The 27863-nt window shown below is 45.8% G+C and overlaps 2 protein-coding genes across 2 annotated transcripts in view; both read left to right on the top strand.

Annotated features, from left to right (window-relative positions):
• The window catches only part of LOC109905660 (vacuolar protein sorting-associated protein 53 homolog), a 31536-nt gene extending 9711 nt beyond the window's left edge, over window positions 1–21825 (top strand). The window contains exons 5-22 of the mRNA XM_020503170.2: window positions 2867–2953; window positions 5444–5559; window positions 5967–6086; window positions 7310–7388; window positions 7500–7643; window positions 9897–10039; window positions 10261–10402; window positions 10481–10576; window positions 10803–10897; window positions 11941–12183; window positions 13145–13292; window positions 13360–13442; window positions 13566–13644; window positions 13744–13892; window positions 13989–14058; window positions 14223–14360; window positions 19124–19228; window positions 19358–21825. Of these exons, the coding sequence (XP_020358759.2) occupies window positions 2867–2953; window positions 5444–5559; window positions 5967–6086; window positions 7310–7388; window positions 7500–7643; window positions 9897–10039; window positions 10261–10402; window positions 10481–10576; window positions 10803–10897; window positions 11941–12183; window positions 13145–13292; window positions 13360–13442; window positions 13566–13644; window positions 13744–13892; window positions 13989–14058; window positions 14223–14360; window positions 19124–19228; window positions 19358–19528 (2208 nt within the window). The 3' untranslated portion in view covers window positions 19529–21825. The remainder of the gene's footprint in view (window positions 1–2866; window positions 2954–5443; window positions 5560–5966; window positions 6087–7309; window positions 7389–7499; window positions 7644–9896; window positions 10040–10260; window positions 10403–10480; window positions 10577–10802; window positions 10898–11940; window positions 12184–13144; window positions 13293–13359; window positions 13443–13565; window positions 13645–13743; window positions 13893–13988; window positions 14059–14222; window positions 14361–19123; window positions 19229–19357) is intronic.
• A 223-nt stretch (window positions 21826–22048) lies between these two features.
• Window positions 22049–26496, top strand: LOC109905659 (refilin-B). The gene is made up of 3 exons (XM_020503169.2): window positions 22049–23220; window positions 23453–23547; window positions 23750–26496. Exons 1-3 carry the CDS (start codon window positions 23023–23025, stop codon window positions 24066–24068), a joined length of 612 nt encoding a protein of 203 aa, XP_020358758.1. The 5' UTR covers window positions 22049–23022; the 3' UTR covers window positions 24069–26496.
• The last annotated feature ends 1367 nt before the right edge of the window (window positions 26497–27863 follow it).

Raw genomic sequence — 27863 nt, 5'->3', positions numbered from 1 at the left:
ACAACAATACTGAATTAACACTTATTTTAACTTAATATAATACATAAATAAAATCTATTTAGTCTCCAATGAATCATGTTCAATTTGGTTTAAATAATGGAAAAACACAGTGTTGGAGAATAAAGTAAAAGTGGTAGAAGAGAGTGAGAATATATGAAAGCTGGTGGTTCCTTTTAAACATGAGTCTTCAATATTCCCAGTTAAGAAGTTTTAGGTTGTAGTTATTATAGGACTATTTATCTCTACCATTTGTATTTCATATACCTTTGACTATTGGATGTTCTTATAGGCACTATAGTATTGCCAGCCTAATCCTGGGAGTTGATAGGCTTGAAGTCATAAACAGCGCTGTGCTTCAAGCATTGTGAAGAGCTGCTGGCAAATGCAGGAAAGTGCTGTTTGAATGAATGCTTATGCTGCTGCCTTCCACCGCTCAGACTGCTCTATCAAATATCAAATCAAAGACTTAATTCTAATTTAATAAACTCAGAGAAATATGAGCCTTAGTTTCCGGATTTGACCATATTAATGCCCTATCATTTTGAAAACAACTTTTATTCTTTCAGTGAAATTTGGAACCATTGCTGTTAAATTTCACAACCTTCAATGTTATGTCATAATATGTAAAATTCTGGCAAATTAATTACCGTTTTCATTAGGAAGAAATGGTCTTCACGCAGTTCGCAACAAGCTAGATAACCCAAACTGCTGCATATACCCTGACTCTGCTTGCACAGAACGCAAGAGAAGTGACACAATTTCCCTAGTTAATATTGCCTTCTAACATGAATTTATTTTAACTAAATATGCAGGTTTAGAAAATGTATACTTGTGTATTGATTTTAAGAAAGGCATTGATGTTTATGGTTAGGTACATTGGTGCAACGATAGTGCTTTTTTCGCGAATGCGCTTGTTTAATCACCCGTTTGTCGAAGTAGGCTGTGATTCGATGATAAATTAACAGGCACCGCATTGATTATTTGCAACGTAGGACAAGCTAGTTAAACTAGTAATATCATCAACCATGTGTAGTTAACTAGTGATTATGTTAAGATTGATTGTTTTCTATAAGATACGTTTAATGCTAGCTAGCAACTTACCTTGGCTCCTTGCTGCACTCGCGTAACAGGTAGTCAGCCTGCCACGCAGTCTCCTCGTGGAGTGCAATGTAATCGGTGTCCAAAAATGCCGATTACGATTATGAAAACTTCAAATCGGCCCTGATTAATCAGTCGACCTCCAATGACATCCTCCCTCCCTCTGAGGTAATCACAGATGTGAGAGGGTTGGATTGGTGAAAGCAGTTACTGTAGAGACCTTGCTTTCACTTAATCAATCGGGTATATATCAATCAATGGTAAGCTCAAGGAAGTGAGGCAGAAAGGAGTCATTTTGTATTATTGTAAGTATGTTGATGGTCCTGGCCAGTGGCAACCCTCAACAGGTCATGACCAACCAAGCTTCTCAGCTTCCTGTCCCTGACTTTCCTAGCTTTTTCCTGGTAACAGACTACATCGTAATTATTTATCAGAGCCTGCCCTGCATGCCCACTGGTTTAACTGAGGGGTCTACCAGTGTGTGTGTGTGTCCACATACAGAGTCTGCCTGTGACCTTGAGTCTGGCTCTGTGACGCTGTCATCATGCTAAGCCTCTAAGCAGAATAGATGCTGCTTCCTGCAGAGACAAAAAGGAATCCATTGCTGTCAACAAGCAGATTGTGTGTGAGGAAGAGAGAGTATGTGTGTGTGTTTTCCCTGTCCGTCCACTTTTGAAGAGCCTTGTAAAAGTGGTATATTCCTTAGGCAGCTGGTGCCGGCTGTTAGGATTCCATCTTTGTGAGAAGGAGAGGAGAGCCCCTCCCACCCACACACACAGACACACACCCCACATTGGGCCAGTGTTAGGCCAGTTACCCCCGATTACTCTGGCATCAGATAGCAGTGCCAAAGCCCAGCTCAGACCATCAAAGCACGGCTGCGTGGCGTAAAATAGAAAGATTAGATGGCAATTAGTTTACTTCTCTGTGAAAGAAGCCCCACTCTGTTCTCCACCCCAGTTGTTCCAAGAATTTGTGGTCAAACACTAGTCACTAGGACTACATTTTTAGAGGATTGGAGAGACTGTACATCTTTTGACCAGAGTTGCACTTTATTTTACATTTAGCTTGACACCCTTCTCTGAGTGATGTGATAACACATGTCATGAGCAGGTCTTCTGTCTAGCCAGTCAGTCTATAACATGGGTTTTTGGGGTTCAAATACATGGATATGGGGTTGGGAATGGGTAGTAGGATATCTCTCTGTGCAGCTGCTGGCAGGAGAGGGAGACCGCTCTTCTTACCGACTGGAATGTGAGCGCAAACTGTGGGAGAAGTTTCTCATCGCGCCGTTCCTTCTGGTTTCTCATCATGCTATTTTGCTTGGTTTTCCATTCCCCTGCTGGGGTGCCTATAAATACAACCTGACAAGGAAGAGAGGAGAATAGCATGACTCCAGAATTTCCCTGGTTCTTCCTACTAAACAAAGATGGGGTTGATTAGCCTATAATCTTGAAACCTAGAGCCAAATTCTTACGTGAACACTAGCCTCTGACCTGCTGTAAGGAGAGACTAAATAGCCTGGTCCCAGGTCTATTGTGCTGATTTGCCAACTCCTATGGCCATTGTCACGCCAAACCAATCTGGTAGCAGGCTAAGGGACGATAGAGAAGTTGAAAAGAATCCTTCTTTGCCTTAGTTGCTAGATGTCAGCTACATCCCACTGTGTCTGAAGAGATGTCTGCCAGAAAGTAAACTTGTTTAGAGAGTCCTGGTACCTAAATGACCTCTTTCAACCCTGTCTCTCTCTCCTTTGTCTCCCTCCCAGGCACTGGAGGAGGCTCAGGTAGCCATCGGCCAGCTCTTTGGTAAAATCAAAGACATAAAGGACAAGGCTGAGAAATCTGAGCAAATGGTGAGTAAACAAACAAAACACAGCCAGACTCTCCCACAGGAGCCATCTTGTTTACCCTGTCTAAAGCTTCAGGGTGTCCCTGTTTGTGTGTGTGTGACTGAGGGTGCCCCCTGGGGACTCTGACATACAATGTAGTGGAGGTAAACCTCCTGCTGTGCGTGGGTTGGTTCTTCCTCTTCTTGTGGGGACCTAAATTCCCCATAAGGATAGTAAAACAAGGAAAATTATCCTCCGTGGGGACATTTCACACATCCCCAGGAGGACAAAGTCTATTTTAAGCATAGGGGATAGGTTTACAATTGGGGTTAGAATTATGGTTAGGTTCTGGGTTAGGGAAAATGTGATTTTGAATGAAAATTAATTTTAGGCCCCACGAGGATAGAAGAACAAAGTGTGTGTGTATGGGGGGGTCACAGGAAGGCTGCTGGGCTGGGTGGGTAAAGATGGAGAGGGAACAATGGAGAGGAACCCCTCCCTCAATGGGTATGTTGTAGCAATTATGTCTCAACTCAAACAGATGTCTCTGCTCCTCGCCCCCTCTCTCTCTGCTCCTCTACTTCTATCCCCTCCTCTTCCTCCCTCTGTCTCTGCTCCTCGCCCCTCTCTGTTCCTTTACTTCTATCCCCTCTTCCTTCCACTCGCTGCTCCTCGCCCCCTCTCTCTCTGCTCCTCTACTTCTATCCCCTCTTCCTTCCACTCGCTGCTCCTCGCCCCCCCTCTCTCGCTGCTCCTCGCCCCCCCTCTCTCGCTGCTCCTCGCCCCCCCTCTCTCGCTGCTCCTCGCCCCCCCTCTCTCGCTGCTCCTCGCCCCCCCTCTCTCGCTGCTCCTCGCCCCCCCTCTCTCGCCGCTCCTCCTCGCCCCCCCTCTCTCTCCGCTCCTCCTCGCCCCCCCTCTCTCGTCGAGCCTCCTCGCCCCCCCTCTCGCCGCTCCTCCTCGCCCCCCCTCTCTCGCCGCCCCTCCTCGCCCCCCCTCTCTCGCCGCTCCTCCTCGCCCCCCCTCTCTCGCCGCTCCTCCTCGCCCCCCCTCTCTCGCCGCTCCACCTCGCCCCCCCTCTCTCGCCGCTCCACCTCGCCCCCCCTCTCTCGCCGCTCCTCCTCGCCCCGCCTCTCTCTCCGTTCCTCCTCGCCCCGCCTCTCTCTCCGCTCCTCCTCGCCCCGCCTCTCTCTCCGCTCCTCCTCGCCCCCCCTCTCTCTCCGCTCCTCCTCGCCCCCCCTCTCTCGCCGCTCCTCCTCGTCCCCCCTCTCTCGCCGCTCCTCCTCGCCCCCTCTCTCGCCGCTCCTCGCCCCCCCTCTCTCGCTGCGCCTCGCCCCCCCTCTCTCGCTGCTCCTCGCTTCCCCTCTCTCGCTGCTCCTCCTCGCCCCCCCTCTCTCGCTGCTCCTCGCCCCCCCTCTATCGCCGCTCCTCCTCGCCCCCCCTCTCTCGCCGCGCCTCCTCGCCCCCCCTCTATCGCCGCTCCTCCTCGCCCCCCCTCTCTCGCCGCGCCTCCTCGCCCCCCCTCTATCGCCGCTCCTCCTCGCCCCCCCTCTCTCGCCGCTCCTCCTCGCCCCCCCTCTCTCGCCGCTCCACCTCGCCCCCCCTCTCTCTCCGCTCCTCCTCGCCCCGCCTCTCTCTCCGCTCCTCCTCGCCCCGCCTCTCTCTCCGCTCCTCCTCGCCCCCCCTCTCTCCGCTCCTCCTCGCCCCCCCTCTCTCCGCTCCTCCTCGCCCCCCCTCTCTCGCCGCTCCTCCTCGCCCCCCCTCTCTCGCCGCTCCTCCTCGCCCCCCCTCTCTCGCCGCTCCTCCTCGCCCCCCCTCTCTCGCCGCTCCTCGCCCCCCCTCTCTCGCCGCTCCTCGCCCCCCCTCTCTCGCTGCGCCTCGCCCCCCCTCTCTCGCTGCGCCTCGCCCCCCCTCTCTCGCTGCTCCTCGCTTCCCCTCTCTCGCTGCTCCTCCTCGCCCCCCCTCTCTCGCCCCCCCTCTCTCGCTGCTCCTCGCCCCCCTCTCTCGCTGCTCCTCCTCGCCCCCCCTCTCTCGCTGCTCCTCCTCGCCCCCCCTCTCTCGCCGCTCCTCCTCGCCCCCCCTCTCTCGCCGCTCCTCCTCGCCCCCCCTCTCTCGCCGCTCCTCGCCCCCCCCTCTCTCGCCGCCGCTCCTAATCGCTCACCCCCCCTCTCTCGCTGCTCCTCCTCGCCCCCCCCTCTCTCGCTGCTCCTCCTCGCCCCCCCCTCTCTCGCTGCTTCTCCTCGCCCCCCCCTCTCTCGCTGCTTCTCCTCGCCCCCCCCTCTCTCGCTGCTCCTCCTCGCCCCCCCCCTCTCTCGCTGCTCCTCGCCCCCATGCCCCCTCTCGCTGCTCCTCTCCCCCATCCCCCCTCTCGCTGCTCCTCGCCCCATCCCCTCTCTCGCTGCTCCTCGCCCCCTCCCTCTCTCGCTGCTCCTCGCCCCTCCACTCTCCGCTCCTCACTCTCTTCTACCGCTTTCCCCTCCTCTCCCCCACCCACCCCTCCCTCTCTCGATCTCTTAGGTCAAGGAGATAACGCGGGACATCAAACAGCTGGACCATGCTAAGCGTCACCTGACCACCTCCATCACCACCCTCAACCACCTGCACATGCTGGCCGGGGGTGTGGACTCTCTAGAGTGGGTACTCACAGTGCCACCTATGGGCGTGGAGGGGAGGGCCAACGGTGGGCTGCGACCCATAGTTTGAAAAGCACCGATCTAGAAGTTACACAGGGATGAATCCTAAGTTAAATACTTGTGGGCGACTCAGACCTTTTCTTGTAATGCATGCATTGATGTCAATGGAAGATTTGTGAAAATGTAGCTCTATGTGCATCTCAAGTTAGGAGTTGGCACATAAAAAGGAATAGTAAAGATCATTGGAAACCATTGTGCACTGTTACTGCCTCAGACCCAGCACCTTGCTTTGTCTTAGTTTGGCACATATACTATTGACTACACGTTGAAGTGCCTGCTTGTATGTGTATCCACTAGCCAGAACTCCAAGCTAGAACTGTCAGTGATGTGATCTGTGTGTGTCCCAGGGCAATGACGAGGAAGAGGCAGTATGGAGAGGTGGCTAACCTGCTACAGGGTGTAGTCAACGTCCTGGAGCACTTCCACAAATACATGGGAATCCCTCAAATCAGACAGCTCTCAGAGAGGTAACCATACACGCACACGCATGTACGCACACACCCCTGCACATGCACACACACGGGCAACACATTCCCTTTCTGAACTGACAGCCAGCCCAGGCCAGGCCTGTTGAGCCCAGAGGAATTCTGTTGTGCTCATCAGAATCAGACCCTGTTTTATATTTACTGAGGAGAGGAGGCTGCAGGCTGCTGAAATACACAGGAAGGAGATGCACTGAATAGGAACTCCTTTATGCAGACATTTTCCATTGAGGGCTTGGGCTGTGCTTTCCACTGGCTGGGTGTGTTTGAGAGAGTGTCCTTGTGTGTGCGTGCCAGAGAGGAAAAGTGTGATTGAGAGAGCGAGAGTGTTTCTTTGTGTATCTGCTCTTGTGTGTGTGATTGAAAGAGTAGGCCTTTGTCCTCTCTCTTCTTTCCCCTCCACAGGAACAGTTCTGGGGTGTGTTAAGCACTAGTCCAGACCCCATACCATCACTACAGAGTAAGGTCTGTGTTCAGCCTTCAACCCAGCTAGTCCCTATGTCCCTCTGGCTGGGGGAGCTAGCTATGCTATCTGCTCTGTTTGCCTTGGAGTGGATGATAAAAACATGAATTTAGGAGAGTAAGGAAGTGTGTGTATGTGTGGTTTTTTTTTCTTCCACAAACTTATGTTTATCCAGAGTTGTGTGTCCAGTGTCCATCAAAGCCACCCACACACTCTCTTACCACCACTGTTTTGTTATCTGGAAAAGGTTCAATGGAAAATACTGAGTCTTCAGAAGAAATTGACAAACATTTGGTGGGATGACCAGACAGAGGGACAGCTGGAGCATTGGTCTGACTGATTGTCAGGGGCATCTGCAGGGCACTGCCCACCCTGTGGCATGGCATCCATCTTGTTTACTCTGGAAGGTTATTCTTGTTGCTCTAAGATTGGACTCTGAATGCCCCACCAGATTCACTCTTCACATTAGGCCAGATGTTCTGGTTCCCACCATGGAACTATGTGCTGTACTGTGTAACCCAATAAACTCTTCTGGAATTTGTCTGTCCCAATGAGTAAACAAAACCACTGGCCTGAAACCAGTCAGTCACAACTTACCAGTGGGTCACACCCAACCTAGCTACCATTTTGGAAACTGTTTCATGATGAAAATATCTACAGTTATGCTACACCAGCTCTAAACACCGCTCCAGCTTTCATGATGGCAGTGTTTTCTCAATGTTTCTCCACTGTTTGTCATCCACAGGGTAAAAGTGGCCCAAAGCGAGCTGGGGACTCAGATCCTGGCAGACTTTGAAGAGGCCTTCCCCGCTCAGGGGTCAAAGGTGAATGCCTTGTGTGATATATGTGCGTCATTAAATAATTGTATGTGTGACTATACATTAAATAGATAATGTATGTGTTTACCCAAGGTATTTTGTGTACTCTATCCCCAGAGAGCAGGGGGACCCAGTAATGTTCTGAGGGATGCCTGTCTTGTGGCCAATGTCTTGGACCCCCGCATCAAACAGGAGATCATCAAGAAGTTCATCAGACAGCACCTCTCTGAGTACATGGTGCTCTTCCAGGAGAATCAGGATGTAAGATTCAGTTTATTGTACTGCTTAGCATTAAAGTGGAACTGACAGCGTTTTAGCAAAATTAAATATTATTAAAATCTGTTCATATACACTCCCAGGAATATGATATGATTCTGACAAGCAAGAATTTGAATATGGCCGTTTACATAAATTCATAGAATGTTTTGGAGTTATGTATAGTAAGGCATTTGTGAAATTTCTATATCAGTATAGAGTGGCAAAGCGGCTGTGCGTTTGGACAATTAACAGACACTGCAGTAAATAAAATCTAATAAAAACATCGGCCCCTGTCCAGGACCGGAGTCCATGCAGACCGGTGCGCCATAGCCAATCAGAGCTACAGTAGGCCTATATGCAAATAAGCTATTTGCCACACGGGCCTGCCATCATATACATCGAACTGGACTGTGTGTTTACAGGCAGTAGTAACAGCGCGGCTTTAGATCATTAGAACGCCTTCGCCACTAAATACACTTGAATGGATTTCTACGAATGTGTAAATTACCACTTGGGAGTCCTCTTACATCTGGCAACTTCACAGTCCTATTCATCAAACAACCACCTCAGTTGCCTATGCACATCAACAGCAACAAGACCCAAAAACGAATGCTAGACAGAGCGAGATGAGCTAAACAAGGGAACATTAGGTAAACCCTCTCAAACATTGTAGCTTGTTGGCCATCAAAATTGCACTGATAAACGACGGTGAATAGTACCCTGCACGTCGTTCTGCAGCTTGTCTGCCAATGCATGCTTGTCCTAACTGAGTTTTGACAAATAAATGTGAACTTGCCTGCCTGCCCATTAGCTCGATGCTAAATACATTTGATTGACAACTAAGAGATATGCTAACTGTGGATAAGTAGTTCAAGTTCAGCATAGCTAGCTAGCAAAGTGATTCACATTTCTTGCTAACTAACCAAATGACACCTGTATCTTTAGCTGTAGCCACCGAAAAACGATATGAAGGAAAAAGTAAATCACTCACCCTCTTATCCAATGACATGACATCCTCCCTGCAGCCAGCTAGCTAACGTTAGCCTCTGTGTTTTTAGCTAGCTACATAAATAGATATGCTAGCCCAGTGGTGTCAAACTCAATCAGCGCACGAGCCATATTTAAAAAGCACAATGTATTTGTGTGCCAGACTATTTGTTTTCACACAAAAAGTGTGCAACTGCAAACCAAATAGGCAATTATTTTATTTGCAAAAAAATATGTCCCTTTATGTCCAATTATGTACACAGGATGCTGTATATAGCATTTTAACATTAAAACAAACGATAATATAAATATTTGTCCAGCCTTTTCTGCTGTGCTTGCAGATGTGCATAATATGGTGCGACCCTAATCAAAAAGTATTTAATATTTAAATGTTTTGCACTGCATGGATCACCGCAGCTGTTGAATGCAGCATTGCTATATGGTGCACTCAAAATGTATTGTACTGTAGTTGAGTAGCCAGCCTAGGCTACTTCTCAAATCTTGCTGAATTCACTGATGCCAGCGCATCAGGCTGTAATTTCATAAAGTAGATGACTCAACTGTTATACTCGCTTGTGTGTCCTATTCGTTCCGTGGGCCTTGTATTTGACACGTGCGTTAGCCTTTTAGCCACGTTATGACTGACTTGTGATCATTTCCCTCGTTTGATTGTATTGACATTCCCAGCCTTAGTTCAGTCGTCCGTTTATGTTCTAAATATTTAGTTATTGAAACTGAAACGGTACGTCCCAAATGGGTGGAGGCAGCAAACAATGTACCAGGCCAGCTGTGATTTACAACCTGATAGCAATATTTTGTGGAGTACCAAGAAATGTATTGGTGAATTATATTGAACTGCATCCATTGATTCTGCCAACAATGCCTTAATGTACGTCATGGAATTAAAGTAAAATATAACCTATTTTTAAAACCTCTTATAAAGTTGGTTTTGAAGCATAAACTGGGTATTTTATATATTTTTACTGATATTATGATGGTCTGTTTCACATCTGCGAAGTAGTTAAAACGCTAAGGTGGCCATTTTGGGTCCATTACACGAGGGATCTTCGATAGGTACAAATGGGGATAATGGACACAAAATATATATTTTAGTTTGTGGTCCAAACACAAACTAGTATTTCTTCCTTTGTAGATCATGTGAATCATAATTGAGATGTACATTGACTGATCTTAAATAATGCTAGTGTTGTGACAGTGCGTCTGTGGATCCTCCACCTGAAAGTGTGTTTGTCCACTGACCTGACTCAGGTAGCTTGGCTGGATAAGATTGACCGGCGCTACGCCTGGATTAAGCGTCAGCTGGTGGACTATGAGGAGAAGTACGGACGCATGTTCCCTGAAGAGTGGTGTATGACTGAACGCATCGCTGTGGAGTTCTGCCACATCACCAGGTACACACACACCCTGTACTGGAAACTGTTGACAGCTAGAGCCTGACTGTGATCACATTCTATCCACTGTTGTAATAGTTGTACTCCTCTATCATCCGAACACTATTCAGTATACAGTTGATTTAGTCTTTGTTAGCAGGTCAGTGCTCATGTAGGCTATCACAATCATTCATGCTGCAATCTGATGTGTTGACAACCCTATATGTCTGTGTGTCATCCAGGACAGAGCTGGCCAAAGTGATGCGGACGCGGGCCAAAGAGATCGAGGTCAAGCTGCTTCTTTTTGCCATTCAGAGGACCACCAACTTCGAGGGGCTGCTCGCCAAGCGCTTCTCTGGGTGCACACTCACCGACGGGCCCGGGGTTAGACACACACACACACACACACACTCATCATCATTATCTTCGGGCCATCATTGCTGACACTAGTGTTGTTTTCAGGTGAAGAAGCCGGAGACACCACTGGAGTCCACCAACCCTTTCCTGGAGGACGAGATTGGAGAGGATGGGTCAGAGATGGAGGAGGATCTGGATAGGGTAAGACATGTTTGAGATGACCCTGTCTGAACATCGACCTTGATAGGTATAGGCTGACCTACTGAGGTTATTTCCTGTGTCATGGTGACTCATTATGGGAATATCTCTAGAAGGATCTCGATAGGACCTTTTACGGGATGACTTTGGAAAGAAAATACTCATCCCCAAGAGAGAAATCATGAGTAGTAATTACATCCTACATTGTTGACCATTTTCCGCTCCCCAGCCCAAGAAGCACAAGGCTCCTGACAACCCCTTCCATGGCATTATTTCCAAGTGCTTCGAGTCTCACCTCTATGTCTACATCGAGTCTCAGGACAAGTGAGTTGTGTGTGAGTGATGTAGAGATCTGGCACAGATTTGTGTGCCCAGTACTTTTCCTTTCTCCCTCATCAGCCCTGTCGTTCCCTCTTGTTTCTGTTTCTTTCGGTTTCTCTCTGTTGGGGCTGAAATGGTTCCTATGAGCTGCATGACCACAGACGCTGAGAAAGAGGGATTGAAAAGTGGTGCTGCAGCAGATCGTTCTTCTCCTTCTCTTCCTCCCTCTCTCAACTCCTTATTTTTTTTCTCTCTCACTCTCTTTCCTCTCCCTCACCTCCTTCCACCCTCCCCCTCAGATGTGTGGTCTCCCCAGAAACGAGGCACTTATCTAAGGCTTGTTCGTCTCGCGGCAAACCCTAGTATTGGATCTCTGGAGCATTTAGTGTTTGTCAGTCTGACTGGGACTTACATTATCTGGCTATGGCTTCCTTTCACAACAGACATGGACAGACGATTCTACATTAGGCGTTTCCAAAGCAGCTTGTCTCAATGGAATACAACAGGAGAGAGAATAGTTACCTGATTGTTCATACAAAGTAGATTTCGTTTTTTGTCCTTGGCTTCATTTTACAGTAACAGTGGGGTAAAGTAATAGACCATAACAGCCGTTTAGACATTGATATCAAAGTACAGTGAAGACAGCCGCAATAGAGGGAGAATCTCCTACCCTTTCTGTCTGTCTCTTCCATTTTATCATCACTGAACTGTGTGTGGCAGGTTGGCGTTTGTCATGAGTCTTGCTCTGGAGGCAGCTCTGCAGAGTGGTCACTTGCTGGCACAGCCACAAAGCCATAAAATGTTAAACCTATCCCTAACTACACTGCTAACCCTAATGCTAAACCTTACATTTAGACCAAAAAGCTAATTTGAGTTTTTATGAATATTTATGATGAAGCCCATTTTGAATTTTCAGCTGGCCCATCTAGTGTAAATCGCTCAGTTCTGCCTCCAGGGCAAGATTCATGGCAATAAATGTCAACCTGCGTGTGTGTGCTGGTATCTGGGGCTCATCACTGAACTGTGTGTGTTATTGTTATTGTCAGGAACCTGGGGGAGATGATTGACCGTTTCGTGTCAGACTTCCGGGCACAGGGCCCCCCCAAGGCGGGCACGGAGGACGGTGGAGCGGTGCTGCCCAGCTGTGCTGACCTGTTTGTCTACTATAAGAAGTGCATGGTGCAGTGCTCTCAGCTCAGCACAGGGGAACCTATGATCGCCTTCACCACCATCTTCCAGAAGTACCTCAGAGAGTATGCCTGGAAGATACTGTCTGGAAACCTGCCCAAGTAATTTACTACAGCCTAGCCTAATGATGATCAGATTTATTTGTGTGATGTAGGTCTAGTAATTATTTTTTACGCGCTTTTTAGTCAGGCTGCTCACATACTGTATTGGGCCCTAGAACCAGGATGGCAGGTTGCAGTACTTCCCAGTACGGGTTCTGGAAGACCACCGTGTACTCTGGTTTTCATTCAAACCATTTTTTGGATGGTTTCTGGCTTTGCTAGGTATAGTATAAACTGTGGCTTGCTAGGAGCTGGACTGGCACAAATGCTTCTGTCAAAGCAAGATTAAAATTCTGAAAGATGATATATGCTATCATTTGCTTCAATTCCCTTTTGATTAAGGAATCTGACAAAGTTTGTTCATTCAGAAGAGTGATCCGTCATTCTCCGGGGTTTGTTTGATAGTTCATGTGTTTAGTCGTCACTGTGTTTGATCGTCTGGGTTTGCATGTCATGTGGTGCTGGAGATGTTTACATCGCGGTGAGGACTAATACTTCATGAGCGAAAACATCTTTGGCTCACTGGCCACATTATAAGACCTATTATTCACTGTGGTTGATAGACATGCACACACACAGACCTCTTGTGTGGTGTGTGTGTGTGTATTGGTTTGTGGAGTTTTAAAGGGGGCCATTTGAGGGTTGGAGCTGTGTTGGTTTTCCCAGAAATCTCGGCTGTGGCGTTTATTAATGAGAGGGAGGCGGTTTAGCCATGTTGCCATGGTAACCACACCCCTCTGTCTGTGTGTATGTCTCTGGCTGTCTCAATTATACAAAACTTGCTTTGAATTATAACCTGTAACTAGAGACAGGAGTTTCTGCTTGTCAGTTCACACTAGGTCCCAGAGTTTTCCCTTTAGAGCTCATGTGAGCAGACTTCTGTCCCTAATTCACGAGAGAACTATTGACTCTTTTTCTCAATCTCTCTCTCACACACTCTCTCTCTCTCTCTGTCTCTCAGGACTAGCAGTAACAGTGGAGGACTGACCATCAAGAGTCTACTGCAGGAGAAGGAGGGTTCGGAGGCTGCTAAGTTCACTGTAGAGGAGCTGTGCCTCATCTGTAGCATTCTCAGTACTGCAGAGTACTGTCTGGCCACAACACAGCAGGTTAGAACACACACACACAAACACACTCAAACGGGCCTAGACTTAATATTAACCTATTCTGTGTCAGTTGGAGGAGAAGCTGAAGGAGAAGGTGGATAAGAACCTGGTGGAGAGAATCAACCTGACAGGAGAGATGGACACCTTCAGCAAGTAAGTACCAAATCCTAGGAGCAATTTCTGCCAACTCAAAATTAACAATAGTTTGAGATAAAGTGGAATAATTGGATGTGAAGTCCCATGACGGTCAACTCTGTCTCTTTCTGTGTCTGTCAGTGTGATCTCCAACAGTATCCAGTTGCTTGTTCAGGACCTGGACGCTGCCTGTGACCCTGCTCTCACTGCCATGAGCAAGGTGGGACACCCACTGCATTCCTCTCCTCCTTACACTGTCATATTTTATTTTCACTTTCAACCATTCCCTCACTGTCCCTCTTGGTCTCCTTCCCTCTAGATGCCATGGCAGAGCGTAGAGCATGTAGGTGACCAGAGTCCCTATGTGACGTCAGTCATCATGCACATCAAACAGAACGTCCCCATCATCAGAGATAACCTGGCCTCCACACGAAAATACTTCACCCAGTTCTGCATCAAGTTCACCAAGTGAGTTACTTCCCTCTTCACTGTTCGTCAATGTGTGTGAGGAAGACTTGGTACTCCCATTGACAAGATTCTATCTTGTCTTTTTTTTCCCCTCAGCTCTTTCATTCCTAAATTCATCAACCACTTGTTCAGGTGTAAGACTATCAGCATGGTGGGGGCTGAACAGGTAAACATACTTACCCTTTTATGTCATTAGCCTTTACCTAAGTAGAATTATGCTTATGGTCTCCGTAATGATAACTTTTTGACAATTGTTTGTTTGCTACCTGTAGCTGATAATTCAGCTAGTTTTATTGGTAACATTGTTTCTTCTTCTGCTTTGTTCTTCAGCTCCTCCTGGACACCCACTCCCTGAAGACAGTGTTGTTGGATCTGCCCTCTATAGGCTCTCAGGTGGTCCGCAAGGCCCCAGCCAGCTACACCAAGATAGTCGTGAAGGGGATGACCCGCGCTGAGATGATCCTCAAGGTGAGCCCTGTGACACTAAAGCATAATTCAGAGTCTACAGACGCCGAGACGCGTTAGTCCGACGTCCCATTGTGACTGATTCACGGCTCTAAGACCACCAGCCACACCTCCCCAAAATTTCCAACCAACGCAGCTCCTCTATTATTTGAATGTGTTGACCGTTGGAGAAGTTGCATAAGCCGCACTGAGAATTCGAAAAGTATGAAAGCCAGTGGTCAAATGTTCTAGAACACTGCTGCGTGTATATGTACACGTTTTAGACACTGATAGGTGCTTAACACTACCACGCAACAATGTTTCTCTTCAACCATGCTACAACGTTTCTGTGCAACCACGCAACAACGTTTCATTACAGCCACTTCTATCTAAGCCTAACCTTAACCCACGCTTCTTGGGGAATCCTAACCATTAATCTCTACCCTTTAAATACACTGGCTTGGTTAAACATGACTAGCCACAGTTCATTCCTGTGTTCTGGCATTAAATAATAAGACTAAATACAGGCTGTTGTCTAAGTTTTGTGCAGTTTGACCACTGAGCCAAGTATGAACATTGTCTGACTTGACCAGACTATCGATTTAAGTTGTATTTTCATTGAATAACTGCATGTTTACAGGCTAATTCTTTCTTTTTAACCCGACTAATGAAAGAGTTTTATGCCGAAGTTCCCAGTAGAAGGACACCTCACATTAGGTAGCTGAGGAATAGGAACTGAGCTGTACCCCTGGGTTTTAATGAGAGAGACAGGAGAGGAAGGTAGGCTTTAAAACACATGCGGACGTGCACGCACACACACAGCGTGTCGATCAGCTGAAGCCAAGAGAGGTGTGAATGGTTAGGGAATGGAGGCATCCGCGCATACTCACGCAAGCAAACACACACACACACTTTTTGGGAATGCTCACACGCATCAGACACATGTATCCATGGCTTGTCTCTTCTACAGAGTAAATACAGTCTGATTGGTTGACCTTGCCCCAGGGTTAGCCAATAGAATGCAGAAAGACAATGACACACACCGGTCTTCTCAGACAAACACCACCCTGCCCTAGAGCCTATCCCCTCACCCTGCCCTAGTCCAGTTACATCTGCCCCCAAGGCTTGTGACCCGATCCCAGAGGAAATTTCCCTCACCCCCTTGTCACACACACACACACACACTTAACTGCCTGCCTTAAAGGAATGCAGCCTCGATGTCTGTCTAATGGGCTGTTTTAATGGTCAGCCTTGGACCTGCTCTAATGGTCAGGCTGATCTTTTTTATTGGTCAGCCTGGGACCTGCTCTAATCATGCTACATCAGCCACAGCCATCAGAGCCTAATCTATTCTAATCTATTCTGAGCACAACCGATAGGACTACTGAAGTTACAAGCAAAGCCTCTTCTCCCTTTCTGTGTTTCTTGTCAAGATTATATATCAGATTATTTTATACAAATCAACTTCTAGTTACCAGATATTCAGTATATGTGGCCCTTCTTTTCTGCTTGTATGATAAACATGCCAATCCACAAAGCAATAATTTGCCCTGAATTACACATCTTGCTTCACACATTGCATCTATCAGCCGTTACAGACAACGCTTCAAAATGTCCACCCGCTCGCCCATAGTGCTTTGCAACAACCTTAGACATTCACAACTGGTAAGTGGCCTCTCCTCAGTGTCGTCACCCGGGATGTGTATGGATGATTCCACATGTGAAACACACAAGGCTGTTAGTCCATAGAGGAATGCCTTGAATATGTTTACATACAGTAATGGGCGGCAGACGAAGGGGAATGTTTGGAAGGCCTTGGACAGTCATACAAGGTTTGTAGAGTTGTTCTCTTCAGCCTTTTTTTTTTATTTCACCTTTATTTAACCAGGGAGGCCAGTTGAGAACAAGTTTTCATTTACAATTGCAAAGCACTGTGACAAAAACAACACAGTTACACATAAACAAACATACAATCAATAACACAATAGAAAAGAAAAATAGAAAAATCTATGTACAGTGTGTGCAAATGTAGAAGAGTAGGGAGGTAAGGAAATAAATAGGCCATAGAGGCAAAATAATTACAATTTAGCATCAACACTGGAGTGATAGATGTGCAGATGATGATGTGCAAGTAGAGATACTGGGGTGCAAAAGAGCAACAACAACAAAAAATAACAATATGGGGATGAGGTCGTTGGGTGGGCTATTTACAGATGGACTATGTACAGCTGCAGCGATCGGTTAGCTGCTCAGATAGTTGATATTTAAAGTTGGTGAGGGAAATAGTCTCCAACTTCAGTGATTTTTGGAATTCGTTCCAGTCACTGGCAGCAGAGAACTGGAAGGAAAGGCGGCCAAATGAGGTGTTGGCTTTGGGGGTGATCAGTGAGATTTACCTGCTGGAACGTGTGCTACGGGTGGGTGTTATTGTGACCAGTGAACTGAGATAAGGCAGAGCTTTACCTAGCATAGACTTATAGATGACCTGGAGCCAGTGGGTCTGGCGACAAATATGTGGCAAGGGCCAGCCGACTAGAGCACACAGGTCGCAGTGGTGGGTGGTATAAGGTTCACATTAAGCATCTCCAATCCAAAATTAAATCTAGAATTGTCTTCCTATTTTGCAACAAAGCCTCCTTCACTCATGCTGCCAAACATACCCTAGTAAAACTGACTATCCTACCAATCCTTGACTTCGGCAATGTCATTTACAAAATAGCCTCCAACACTCTACTCAGCAAATTCGATCTAGTCCATCACAGTGTCATCCCTTTTGGCACCAAAGCCCCATATGCTACCCACCACTGCAACCTGTATGCTCTCGTTGGCTGGCCCTCGCTACATATTTGTTGCCAAACCCACTGGCTCTTTATCTCAGCTCATTGGTCAGGTCGCAGTTGTAAATGAGAACTTGTTCTCAACTAGCCTACCTGGTTAAATAAAGGTTAAATAAAAATGTAAAGAAATAAGAGTCATCACTGTGGGCCCATCACCTGAACATGTAATACGGTATCGTCATGCCTAGAATGAAAACCTCCAGGCTTCCATCATAACTGAAAATGTAATTTTTTTTAAAGTAAAAACAATTACAGGGGGCAGTTTGGAAAAAACGAATTAGGTCAGAATAGTTCTCTGTAATAATGGACATTCTGGAGTAATAATTACATAACCAACGTTCTCTACTACTCTCTATACTAGTCCAGTGTGAATGGGGCTTTGGTCACGTGTATGCGATGTGTCACCTAAAGAGAGCAAGGGTGGAGGGAATAGGGAATGTTTTTCCTAATAAAATTAAGGATTTCGGGAAAATAACTTTTCAGTCAGAAATGGCTGTAATTATGTTGCAGCTTCAGCAACACGGGCAGCGTGATGAACACTGTTGATGTTGTGTGGTGGTTACTGCAGCAGAGAGGAGAGTGAGACAATGGGTGCTTGTTTTAGTCACTCGCTATCTTTATAACATAATAATAATACACAGCGCAGCAAGTCTGAGCCCAGCCCGGCACAGTCAAATCAGTTGCTGGTCGGACTCCCTCTAGTCATTTGTGTGTCTTAATTAATTTAATCAAAGAGTGTGCTTAAAGCATCAGTCAAGCTCAGTGAATATAGTTGATTTGTTTAAAACACATAGGATGTGTCATTATATGAAAAAATACACATCTTAATATGTCTACCAATCGGTCCAAAGAGCAGATGACTCTTAGTCAATCAAGGTTTTTTGTTGTTGTCTGGGACAACCCTAGAACAAAGTAAAAGTTATGGTGATGATGTAGTAAAGTAGGTTAGGCTGTCTTGAGTATAATGTGTAGACCTGTTCTGGTTAGTCTGTCTGTAGGTTGTTTCTGTCTCTAGCTCAGTTAGCCCTCGTTGGCTGGTGAGATGTGTTTTTTTCCATGCTCTCCAGCCCTCTATCCACCCACCCCAGCCCTCTTCCCCACCACCAGAGCTTTCTTCTGGGGAGGGAGTGGAAAGGCTTCAACACCCCTCCACCCACCTCCTTTTAGCGTGGATGTTTTTTCCTCTCACTCTCCCCTTCTCCCTCCATTTCTTTCTCTAGTTTTTACGAGCTAACTACAACACAGTTCCTCCAGGCTTTCCCTGGGCCTCCCTCCAGGACAGTTGCTTAATAAATCACTCTGACCAGAGGGGAAGGAACCTCAAAAATTCCAGACAATCCACAGCGTTCCATGTCCTGTCGCTCCTCTCTGTATCTCTCTCTGGTTTCGCTCTCTTATGTATTTTTGCCCACACCCCTTAGGCACAGAGAGAGGGCGGGAGGGCTTGGATGTTGGTGTGTGGGTGAGGGAGAAATGTTTTGGGTGGAGAAAATGAGCTTTTGAAGGGTTACGATTTTTTATTTTTTTTATTCAGTGGGACCTGTTAACCATGTTTTCTGCCCACTCTGTAGCAAGCAACTTCAATCAGTCTCAATGCTAAGCCCATAGGGCTCTTGTCAAAAGTAGTGCACTATGTGGGGAATATAATGCAATTTTGGATGCAATGAGTGTAATTGTGGGGCTTTGTTTGAAGCTTTAACTACTTGCACACTGTCTGGTCTGATAGTGGACTAACTCTTGGGCCTGTTTGTTCTTACAGGCCACACACACACACTTATCACGCACATGCATACACACAGGGTTTATGAATCAGTTTATGAGTCTGCTGGGAGTTGGTCGTCCCATCAAGGCTCTTGTGAACGGGGGATCTACAAAAAACACGCTGCACTTCAGTATTGAGATGTGAATGTTTGAGCAACACTGATGTCTCTACCCCTCCCCCCTCTACAGGTGGTCATGGCCCCCCATGAACCCTCTGTGGTGTTTGTGGATAACTACATCAAGCTCCTTGCTGACGGGAACCCAGAGACCTTCCAGAAAACTCTGGATATGAAGGTAAGGGCCACTTCGATTGGGTCCACTTGTTTTGTCTCAATGATGTCACCTGTTTTCAACGGTTATCTCCTACTTCCTCTTGTCTTGTTTCCTCTTGCAATAACTGATGTTCTCGTGTGGTGTGTGTAGGGGTTGAAGCGCAGTGAGCAAAGCAGCATGTTGGAGCTCTTCAGACAGAGGTTACCCACTCCACCCTCAGGGACCGATGGAGGCCCCTCTCTCTCCTTTAGCACCCCCACCCCCGAGCAGGAGAACTCGCGCATACGCAAACTGGAGAAGCTCATCAAGAAGAGACTCTGAGTGGACACACACACTTGCACTCACACATCACCATACCACACACAAATTATTCCAGTAATTAATCTTGAATACTTGTTCCTGCTCTGTTTAATCATAACAGAGAATTGCAGGCAGAGTAAAGACATGATTGTTTCATTTTTGTTAGGAGCATTAATATGAACCTCATGATTTCAAAGTAAACTGTCGGATTATGAAGACATGTCCTCAGCTGCAGAGCTGTTCGCACTTATGACTCATTTACTTCTGTATTTCTTTTCTGCTTCTCTTTTTATGACACTAAATAACCAAGCTTTGTAAATGTCGTTAAATGTGGACTATATCATACACACACTATGCATTTTAGCAAAATGTGTTTGCACTTAAGACAGAATCAAGAGCTACTAATTAAAAATGGCTTTAGGAGCAATTTGTTGCCGCTTTGGCACCTATCCTCCCAGTCCCAGACTGAGAACAAGGAACTTCAATGTGTTTGAAGCTAACATTTTCAGAATGTTCTCCTAATGTTTTCAGAATGTTCTCCTAGTGTTTTCAGAATGTCATTGTTCTCCACCTCTCCAGTCTGTTGTATTTTATTGTTTCTCTTAGTTCCCTGTTCAAGTGGAGGATGCAGTTATTTAGGAGTTTGTATGTTTCTAGTTTCCCTTCACAACGGGAACAGTCTCTGGGTGGATGGACCGCATCTCACCATGCATTGCTGTCTCCAGGTTCTTAAGGCCCCAGGTCTGGGACAGAGGGGATCTTGGGATGTCATGTCTCCTCAATTAGACAGGAGACAGTCTCTGTCAGTACGTTATAAAAAGGAACTCATGTGTTCAATGTTGTGGATATATTGTACAAAATTATATTGTCTAAACATTTTTTATTTTATTTTATGTTATTCCAGGCCACTGTGTTTGACACTGACAGTCCTAGATTGCCTGTCAATCATAATGAAAACTTGCCAGAAGATATGACCCTACTGTTACGCTTGTTTACACTGTGCTGCACTGGGGTTGGAATGCAATCATGGTTACATCAAGACACCGTGGAGCTGGCGCAAGATATGGGTTGGAAAACGTACCTCAATGCAGGGATGGGATATGCCACTGTACACCTCAGACATTTTGGAATGGCAGTACCAGCCAATTAGCTCCTTTGTTGTTCAAGTGACTGCACTGGCTACTGTTATCTAGCATGAGGACAAAAATAGATTTTTTCTGGGAAAACTATTTGCATTTCAATCTTTTCGATGGATCAGTGCAACTAAAGGTACAATTTGGAGTACAGTGGCATATCCCATCCCTGCATTGAGGTATGTTTTCCGACCCATATCTCGTGCCGGCTCCACGGTGTCTTAATGAAACCATGATTGTGTTCAGACCCCAGTGCAGCTCAGTGTAAACCCACATCTCTCTCTAGCCTAGCCCAGAGGTGTATTCATTAGTCCAAACAAAAACAATATTTATTTTGGACAAATTCAGGTAGATTCCTCCCCGTTACGTTCAGTTTGCTCCCGTTTAAGAAACATTTTGCAACAGAATTGGCCTAATGAATAGGCCCAGTTGAGGTTAAACTTTTACAGGGGTATTTTTTTCCAGGGGGAGGTGAAGGGGAGTTCCCATGTTTAGTTTTGTTGCCTTTCATGTTTCCTCTCCAATCAGCTGTGAGGGAGTGTTTCCTTTCCTCTATTTCACTGCAAAACAATGATCCTTTTGAAGGTAGCGAAATTTGAAGACAGGCTGGCGAGACAATCCTCAATCCCTTCTATGTTCTTGTTAGGGTTGGTATCTTCTGGCAAATTTGAATTATGATTGACAGGTAATCTAGGCCTGTCAAACACAGGGTCCTGGAATAACAGAAAATAAAAAGTTTTAGACAATACATCATAAATAGAAAACTATATAATTGTGTGTAATATATCTGTGTTCAACAGTGAACATATAAGTTCCTCTGTTAGACAGGGAATTAAACAGAAGTTAGCACAGTGATGCTAGTGGAGAACAATAATATAATAGGAACACAGTTCCTGATCTAATTATTTCTACTGTTACCTGCTTCAGATAAAGTAGTTATTGCATGTAATAGCAAACACTCTGGATCAGTGGTCTTTTGAATCGGTTCATATATACAGGAACATTTATAATTTGGTGGTGTAGCACGAGAATAAGGATGGGGTTTGAATAATGTGTTTATGGTCAAGTAGCTATTGTAAATAATTGTACCCGGGACTTGAACGATTCGTGTTGGATTTCATCCTTGGAAAGCCTTATTATCCCCTCCCAATAGTCCTGCAAATTGATAAATGTATGTATAATCTATTCATGCTATTATGCTTTTGATGTACACATTCCTGCCTTCAGTTCATAAGAAGAAAAACATGTTACTTTGTATTGTCAGAGTAATAGGCTACTGTAATGGTAACTGGTGAAAAACACTAATGCGAGGGCTCCCGGGGGTGTAAAAAAAACTACATCTTAGTACTAGAGGAGTCACTACAGACACCCTGGTTCGAAACCAAGCTGTATCACAACCAGCTGTGATTGGGAGGCCCATGGGGTGGCGCACAATTGGCTCAGCGTCGTTCGTGTTTCGCCGGTGTAGGCAGTCATTGTAAATACGATTTTTTTCTTAACTCACTTGCCTAGTTATATAAAAAAAATAGTTTGCTATCATGTTTTTCTTGTTTAAAAAAAAATAATGTATCACACGCCTATCTCTATCCTAGTCCAGGGGTGTAATCATTTGTCCAAAGAAAAACAAGAGTTTCTATTGGACAAATTAATGTCGATCACGTTAAAAGAAACGTCTTGCAACAGAATCGGCCCAATGAATAGGTCCAGTTGAGGTTAAACTTCGACAAGGGTATTTTTTTCAAGGGGGAGGCCAGAACGAGAGTTCCCATGTTTTGTTGCCTTTCATGTTTCCTCTCCAATCAGCCGTGAGCGGGCGTTTTAAAAGGCGTTTCCTTTCCTCTAGTTCACTGCAAAAACAATGAAACCCTTTGAAGGGAGAGACATTTTAAGACCGATATAGACATTTGAAGACAGATAGACAGGACAATGCGCTGTGCCTTCTCCTGTGTTCTTTTTTTAACGTCAGTGCCTGTGACACGTAGCTTGAGTTCACTATTTTGTCAACTTCAAAGCCACAACGATGTATGTTGAATCTCTTATTTCGAAGGGCAAAACAGAATGAATTTTAGAAATGTTCGTTGACTGAAGGATTTAAATAGCATGCTGTAAAATAGTAAGATATTTTGTTTAGACGCGCGACAGTCGTAAACCGTAGCCTATTGCCAAGCAATAGAGGTTGATGCAAGCCAATTGCCGTCGGCAGAGTTGATTGGTCATTGGGAAGTTACCCGACGTGGAGGATCGATTACATTCAAGGAAGGACACCTCTATGAGTTGGAAATAAAGTTTAACTACAGTTCTGCAAACTCATCGCGCAGTAGGCTAAAATCTTGTTTGGGAGCGGCTCGTTCATCTTGTTTTTAAGGACTTTTTTGTAAAGCAATGGTGGGCAGACTAAACTTGCTGAATGTATGTGACAACGACCCATTGGATATGAGCTGCAAAGCCGAGCGGGGACTTGACAGCCCGGACTCCGGACTACCCCCCAGCCCCAGTCCGAGCCACTGGCTGTTGCCTGACTGCAGGGATAAAGGTGCCATAAGCCCAGTGTCTGAAGACGAGAGCAGAGGGTCATCCTTGGTACGTAGGCTGTCGCACGTGTTACATTAACTGCGAACATCCTGTTATGAAATTGTAAGGCTAAGTTCAAACATAGTTTCCGAAGTATATAGCCTCTAAATGCGTTTCCCTGCATGGCCCATAGTGAATCTGGGTCATGTCAGTAGTAAATTGGGTCAATAGTCCAAGCCAATCATGTTCACGACGTCTACCAATTATTTGCTCCTTATGTTAGTGCTGACTATTCTTGCAGGTTCCCATTTTATCGATTGGATCTGTACCTCAGCTGCACACCTTGTCCTACGGGGAGGGAATAGAACTTGATCCACTACTGACCAAGGAAATACGGTATGCTGTTTTGAGTTACTGCATGTAGGCTATGAGTGTGATTTTTGAAACTGTCTTAGCACTCCACTGTGTGCTGTCCACTATTTGTATAAATACCATTAAACAAATGTGGTGGACCACAGATCAAACGTTGCCACTTCTAAAACTATATCTAGCTGAACATGAAGTGAATTGACACTTGCCCAAATGTTGTCATTCCTAGATACACATCGTCTGTCCACTATGACTCAGAGCGTCACTTTATCCATGACATGGCCATGCAGCCCAGAGGCCTGGGTCTGGAGAACTGCAGCCAGATGGTCCTGGCTGTCCCTCACAGCACCTGGAGACACTACAAGACCCAGGTGGACTTCCAGCCTCGCCAACGGGCCCAGCGCTTCCAGAGCACCACCATCGTCTACCCCAAGCACGCTCGCACCATCTACACAACCGAGCTGAGCTACGACAGTCGGCGGCTTGCCAGGAGATTCATGTCGCGGGTGGAGCTGGAGGCTGCTGACCGGAGTAGGCTACCCCAGTAGGTTAGGGGAAGACTGAGCACGGCCTGGGGGAAAATTCCCTGGGCCCTATGGGGGCCAACCATCCACCAGGCTGACACCAACAATGGACCCAGGTTACAGACAGTCATCTATTAGTTTAGATTGGAAAGCATGGTACTCAAACGTGGGCTACAAGTCTCAAGAGGAGGGAGGAATCTGATCTGGAGTATCAAACAAATAGCAGGGACATCTGTGTGAGGCTGCCATCTACCAAAGGGTTTATCCATTAGTAGCTAGTAAATATATTTCTCTGGTATGTCAAAGTTGGATACATTTTAATGCAGTGTGTTGAACTGTGGACTGAGACTGGTGATTGTGAATACTATCACCATGGAGGAACTTGTAAAACAGATTTGGAAGTGAAGGATTGTTAGGGAAGTGTAGTCCGGACCATCACTGTGAAAACATTGTGTTTAGGCCTAACCATTGCAGTGGGGCTCAATGAACAATGACCCTACATTATAAGATTCTAAGGCAATAGTGGAGTTTCCATGTGGCTTTTGTAAGTATTCACATTTGTAGACACACAGGGAGTTGTCAAATTACTGTCTATTAACTGGGCTTTAAAATGTCTCTTCAAATCACAGGGTATTATGGGGTATTGGTTGCACTATTACTTACCACAAGCAGAATATCCTAGCCTATATAGTGTAACACCAAACCCCATCTTAGTCTTGCCTTAGTCTTGCCTACACATTTACTGTAAGTATGGTCATGGAGCAGAACCAGTTTTCTTTTTTTTAAGATTTTTTCACAGATCATTGCAAATTGATGAAGTTGATGTTAGTTGGTAATGAGTAGCAAGAGATTATCCAATGTGTCCTTATTGTTCTGTTATACATTTTTAGCATTTTCCTAATAGTGAAGTATTGTTTTTACTAACATCTTGTGAACTGTCCCTCAACAGTTCATTATCTTTGCCTATCACCTTCTGGTTGCTTCCATAGGTTTTGTTTTATGTATTTATTTGATGCTCATCAACTCCTTCTGGTAGCCTAATAGCAATACACGGCTATCTTCCCTCAAGGTCCTACAAGGATGCACATCTAGAGAACTTGAACTGTCTTGAGATAAGTGCCTTTTGAAGTCAAATGGTATTGCTTTTAAGCTCTGTTAGTAGATTTGAGAAGTTACAATTATTTTTTTATGTACTCAATGCGATACATCAATTCAAAATATAATCTTGTCAGTATCAGGATTTTGTTTTGGTTATCAGTTAGGGATGTTCCTAGATGAGTAGAGCTACAATTTTAGTGCAATTACACCAACTCTGATTGAGACAGCAATGTCATCTGCAGGATAGAGAAAGTGCTGCACAGAACCAGAATTATTAGTTTGATAACAGCCCCACCTAGATGTGGTGGTGTGTAATGGCACCACTACTCCAAGTGTCCCTTGAACAGCCCCAAGCAGTCAATCACCCCTTGCTGTGAGGCCAGGTAGCGTTGGCCATGTCAACGGTGTTTCCTCGTATTTCATTGCCTCTCGCTGGGATTTATTGGGGCAGAGGCTGGTCAGACTCCTGGCCTTGGTCTTTTTGCCGTTGTAACCCTTGAATATGGGTTTGGACTGTGTGGAGGTGCCGTTGATGGCCTGTTGCTGCTCAGTGTTAAGTAAGTTAAGCTGCTGTGAGTTCAGGACGGAAAATTGGGTTAAGTTGTTTTGATTTCACAGCACTATCACTCAATACATCGGTGTTAAAAAAAATGAAGCTTTAAGCTAATCATTGTTTTATTAAGAGCTGACAGGTAGCCTAGCGGTTAAGTGTGTTGGACCAGTAACTGAAAGGTCGCTGGTTCGCATCCAAGATGCCCTTGAGCAAAGCACTTAACGCTAATTGCTCTGGATAAGAGCGTCTGCTAAATTACCCAATTTTTCAGTTTTTGATTTGTTAAAAAAGTTTGAATTATCCAATAAATGTCGTTCCACTTCATGATTGTGTCCCACTTGTTGTTGATTCTTCACAAAAAAATACAGTTTTATATCTTTATGTTTGAAGCCTGAAATGTGGCAAAAGGTCGCAAAGTTCGAGGGGGCCGAATAAATTCGCAAGGCACTGTAGCAGCAAAGGGGGGGACCAACTCTATATTAATGCACATGATTTTGTAATGAGATGTTCGACAAGCAGGTGTCCACATACTTTTGGTCATGTAGTGTATCTTTTCAATAACCAAAATTATTGTATTTTCAACTGTTTGAAGCTTCTGTCAAAACCGAAAGTTAAAGATGCAAAGACAAAAATTAATGGGAAACATCGAAATAGGCAGTGGTGACCCGTAATGTTTTGAACACCCTACCTGTTTTGCATGTTATTTTGGAATTAATACGTGTCACATATCAGTTTGCAAACACTGTAAAAACATATTTTATTTTCAAGAAATCAAGTTAATAAAGCTGCATACAAACATGATCTCTTTTTTGCTTTCTTGAGTATAGCAGCTCCAAAATGAAGGTGTTTCAGCCTAGCTCAGTGCTTTCTGTGGTAGTGGGGCAGCCAGCAGAAAATAGGGGTTTGCAGTGTTCTCCCGTTGCACCGTGATTGGCTCAGTGTTCTTTTTTGTTGAATTTTACCTCCTTTTCCTCCCAATTTTAATTATGATCTTGTCTCATCGTATAACTCCCCAACGGGATTGGGAGAGGCGAAGGTCGAGTCATGCGTCCTCCGAAACATGACCCACCAAACTGCACTCCTTAACACCCACCCGCTTAACCCGGAACTAGCTGCACCAATGTGTCAGAGGAAACACCATTCAACTGACGACTGAAAGTCAACCTGCAGCCGCCCGGCCCACCACAAGGAGTCGCTAGAGCACGATGAGCAAAGTAAAGGCCCCTCCCCTAACCCGGACAATGCTGGGCTAATTGTGCGCTGCCCTATGGGACTCCTCACTCATGGGGACACAACGTCACCGTAAAATTTACGGGGAGAGCTCAACAATTCAAGCCCCCTTGGTACTGCCATAGAGTTACATTAGAAGTGCCCATCCAAGAAGGCTCAAGGTCATTGCCCACAGATAAAATGACGTCAAAATACATGATCTACAGTAGCTTTGATTAGACTGATCATGTCAACATCATACTTTCAAAATCTTAGCTAGTCATCATTATGAATCAAGTCAACAATCTACTGGCAAATCCTTGTCATATGAAGAGAAATTATATATAAAACGGATCGGTGCTCATCGGCCATTGGACATAAACATTGCAAGTTGGAAATCACAAATTCAATAATGAGTCGTTTGGAAGGATTCAGGGGTAAACTGCAAGCACTGCAAAGCAATCACTGACTCCGGAGGAGGTCTCTGCCGTGTTACAGTCCCCTAACCAATTGTGATGTGTTTTCACGTTATTTATAACTTATTTTGTACATGATGTTTCTGCCACCATCTCTTATGACCAAAAAGAGCTTCTGGATATCAGAACAGCGATTACTCACCCCGTACTGGAAGAATATTTTTTTTCTTTAATGAGTCGGACACAAAGGAGTTACTTCTGATGCCCGATAAGGCCCTCATCCCTGTCATGCGCAGGAGAAAGAGACCCAGAAGCCAGCTGCACCAATGTGTTGGAGGAAACATCGTGCCCCTAGCGACCTGGTTAGCGCGCACTGCGCCCGGCCCGCCACAGGAGTCGCTAGTGCGCGATGAGACAAGGATATCCCTACCGGCCAAACCCTCCCTAACCCAGACGACGCTAGGCCAATTGTGCGTCGCCCCATGGACCTCCATGTTGCGGCTGGCTGCGACAGAGCCTTGGCTCGAACCCAGAGTCTCTGGT

The sequence above is a fragment of the Oncorhynchus kisutch genome, linkage group LG15, assembly GCF_002021735.2.
Source record: "Oncorhynchus kisutch isolate 150728-3 linkage group LG15, Okis_V2, whole genome shotgun sequence".
In the NCBI taxonomy this organism is placed as follows: domain Eukaryota; kingdom Metazoa; phylum Chordata; class Actinopteri; order Salmoniformes; family Salmonidae; genus Oncorhynchus; species Oncorhynchus kisutch.
The sequence above is the reverse complement of the archived record's forward strand: the minus strand, read 5'-3'. Positions and strand labels throughout refer to the sequence as shown.

Excerpts from the sequence above, each read along its gene's own strand:
- LOC109905659 (XM_020503169.2), top strand. The coding sequence starts at position 23,023 with ATGGTGGGCAGACTAAACTTGCTGAATGTATGTGACAACGACCCATTG. Across the intron at positions 23,221-23,452 it reads AGAGCAGAGGGTCATCCTTG|GTTCCCATTTTATCGATTGG; the intron begins GTACGTAGGCTG and ends CTATTCTTGCAG. Across the intron at positions 23,548-23,749 it reads CTACTGACCAAGGAAATACG|ATACACATCGTCTGTCCACT; the intron begins GTATGCTGTTTT and ends TGTCATTCCTAG.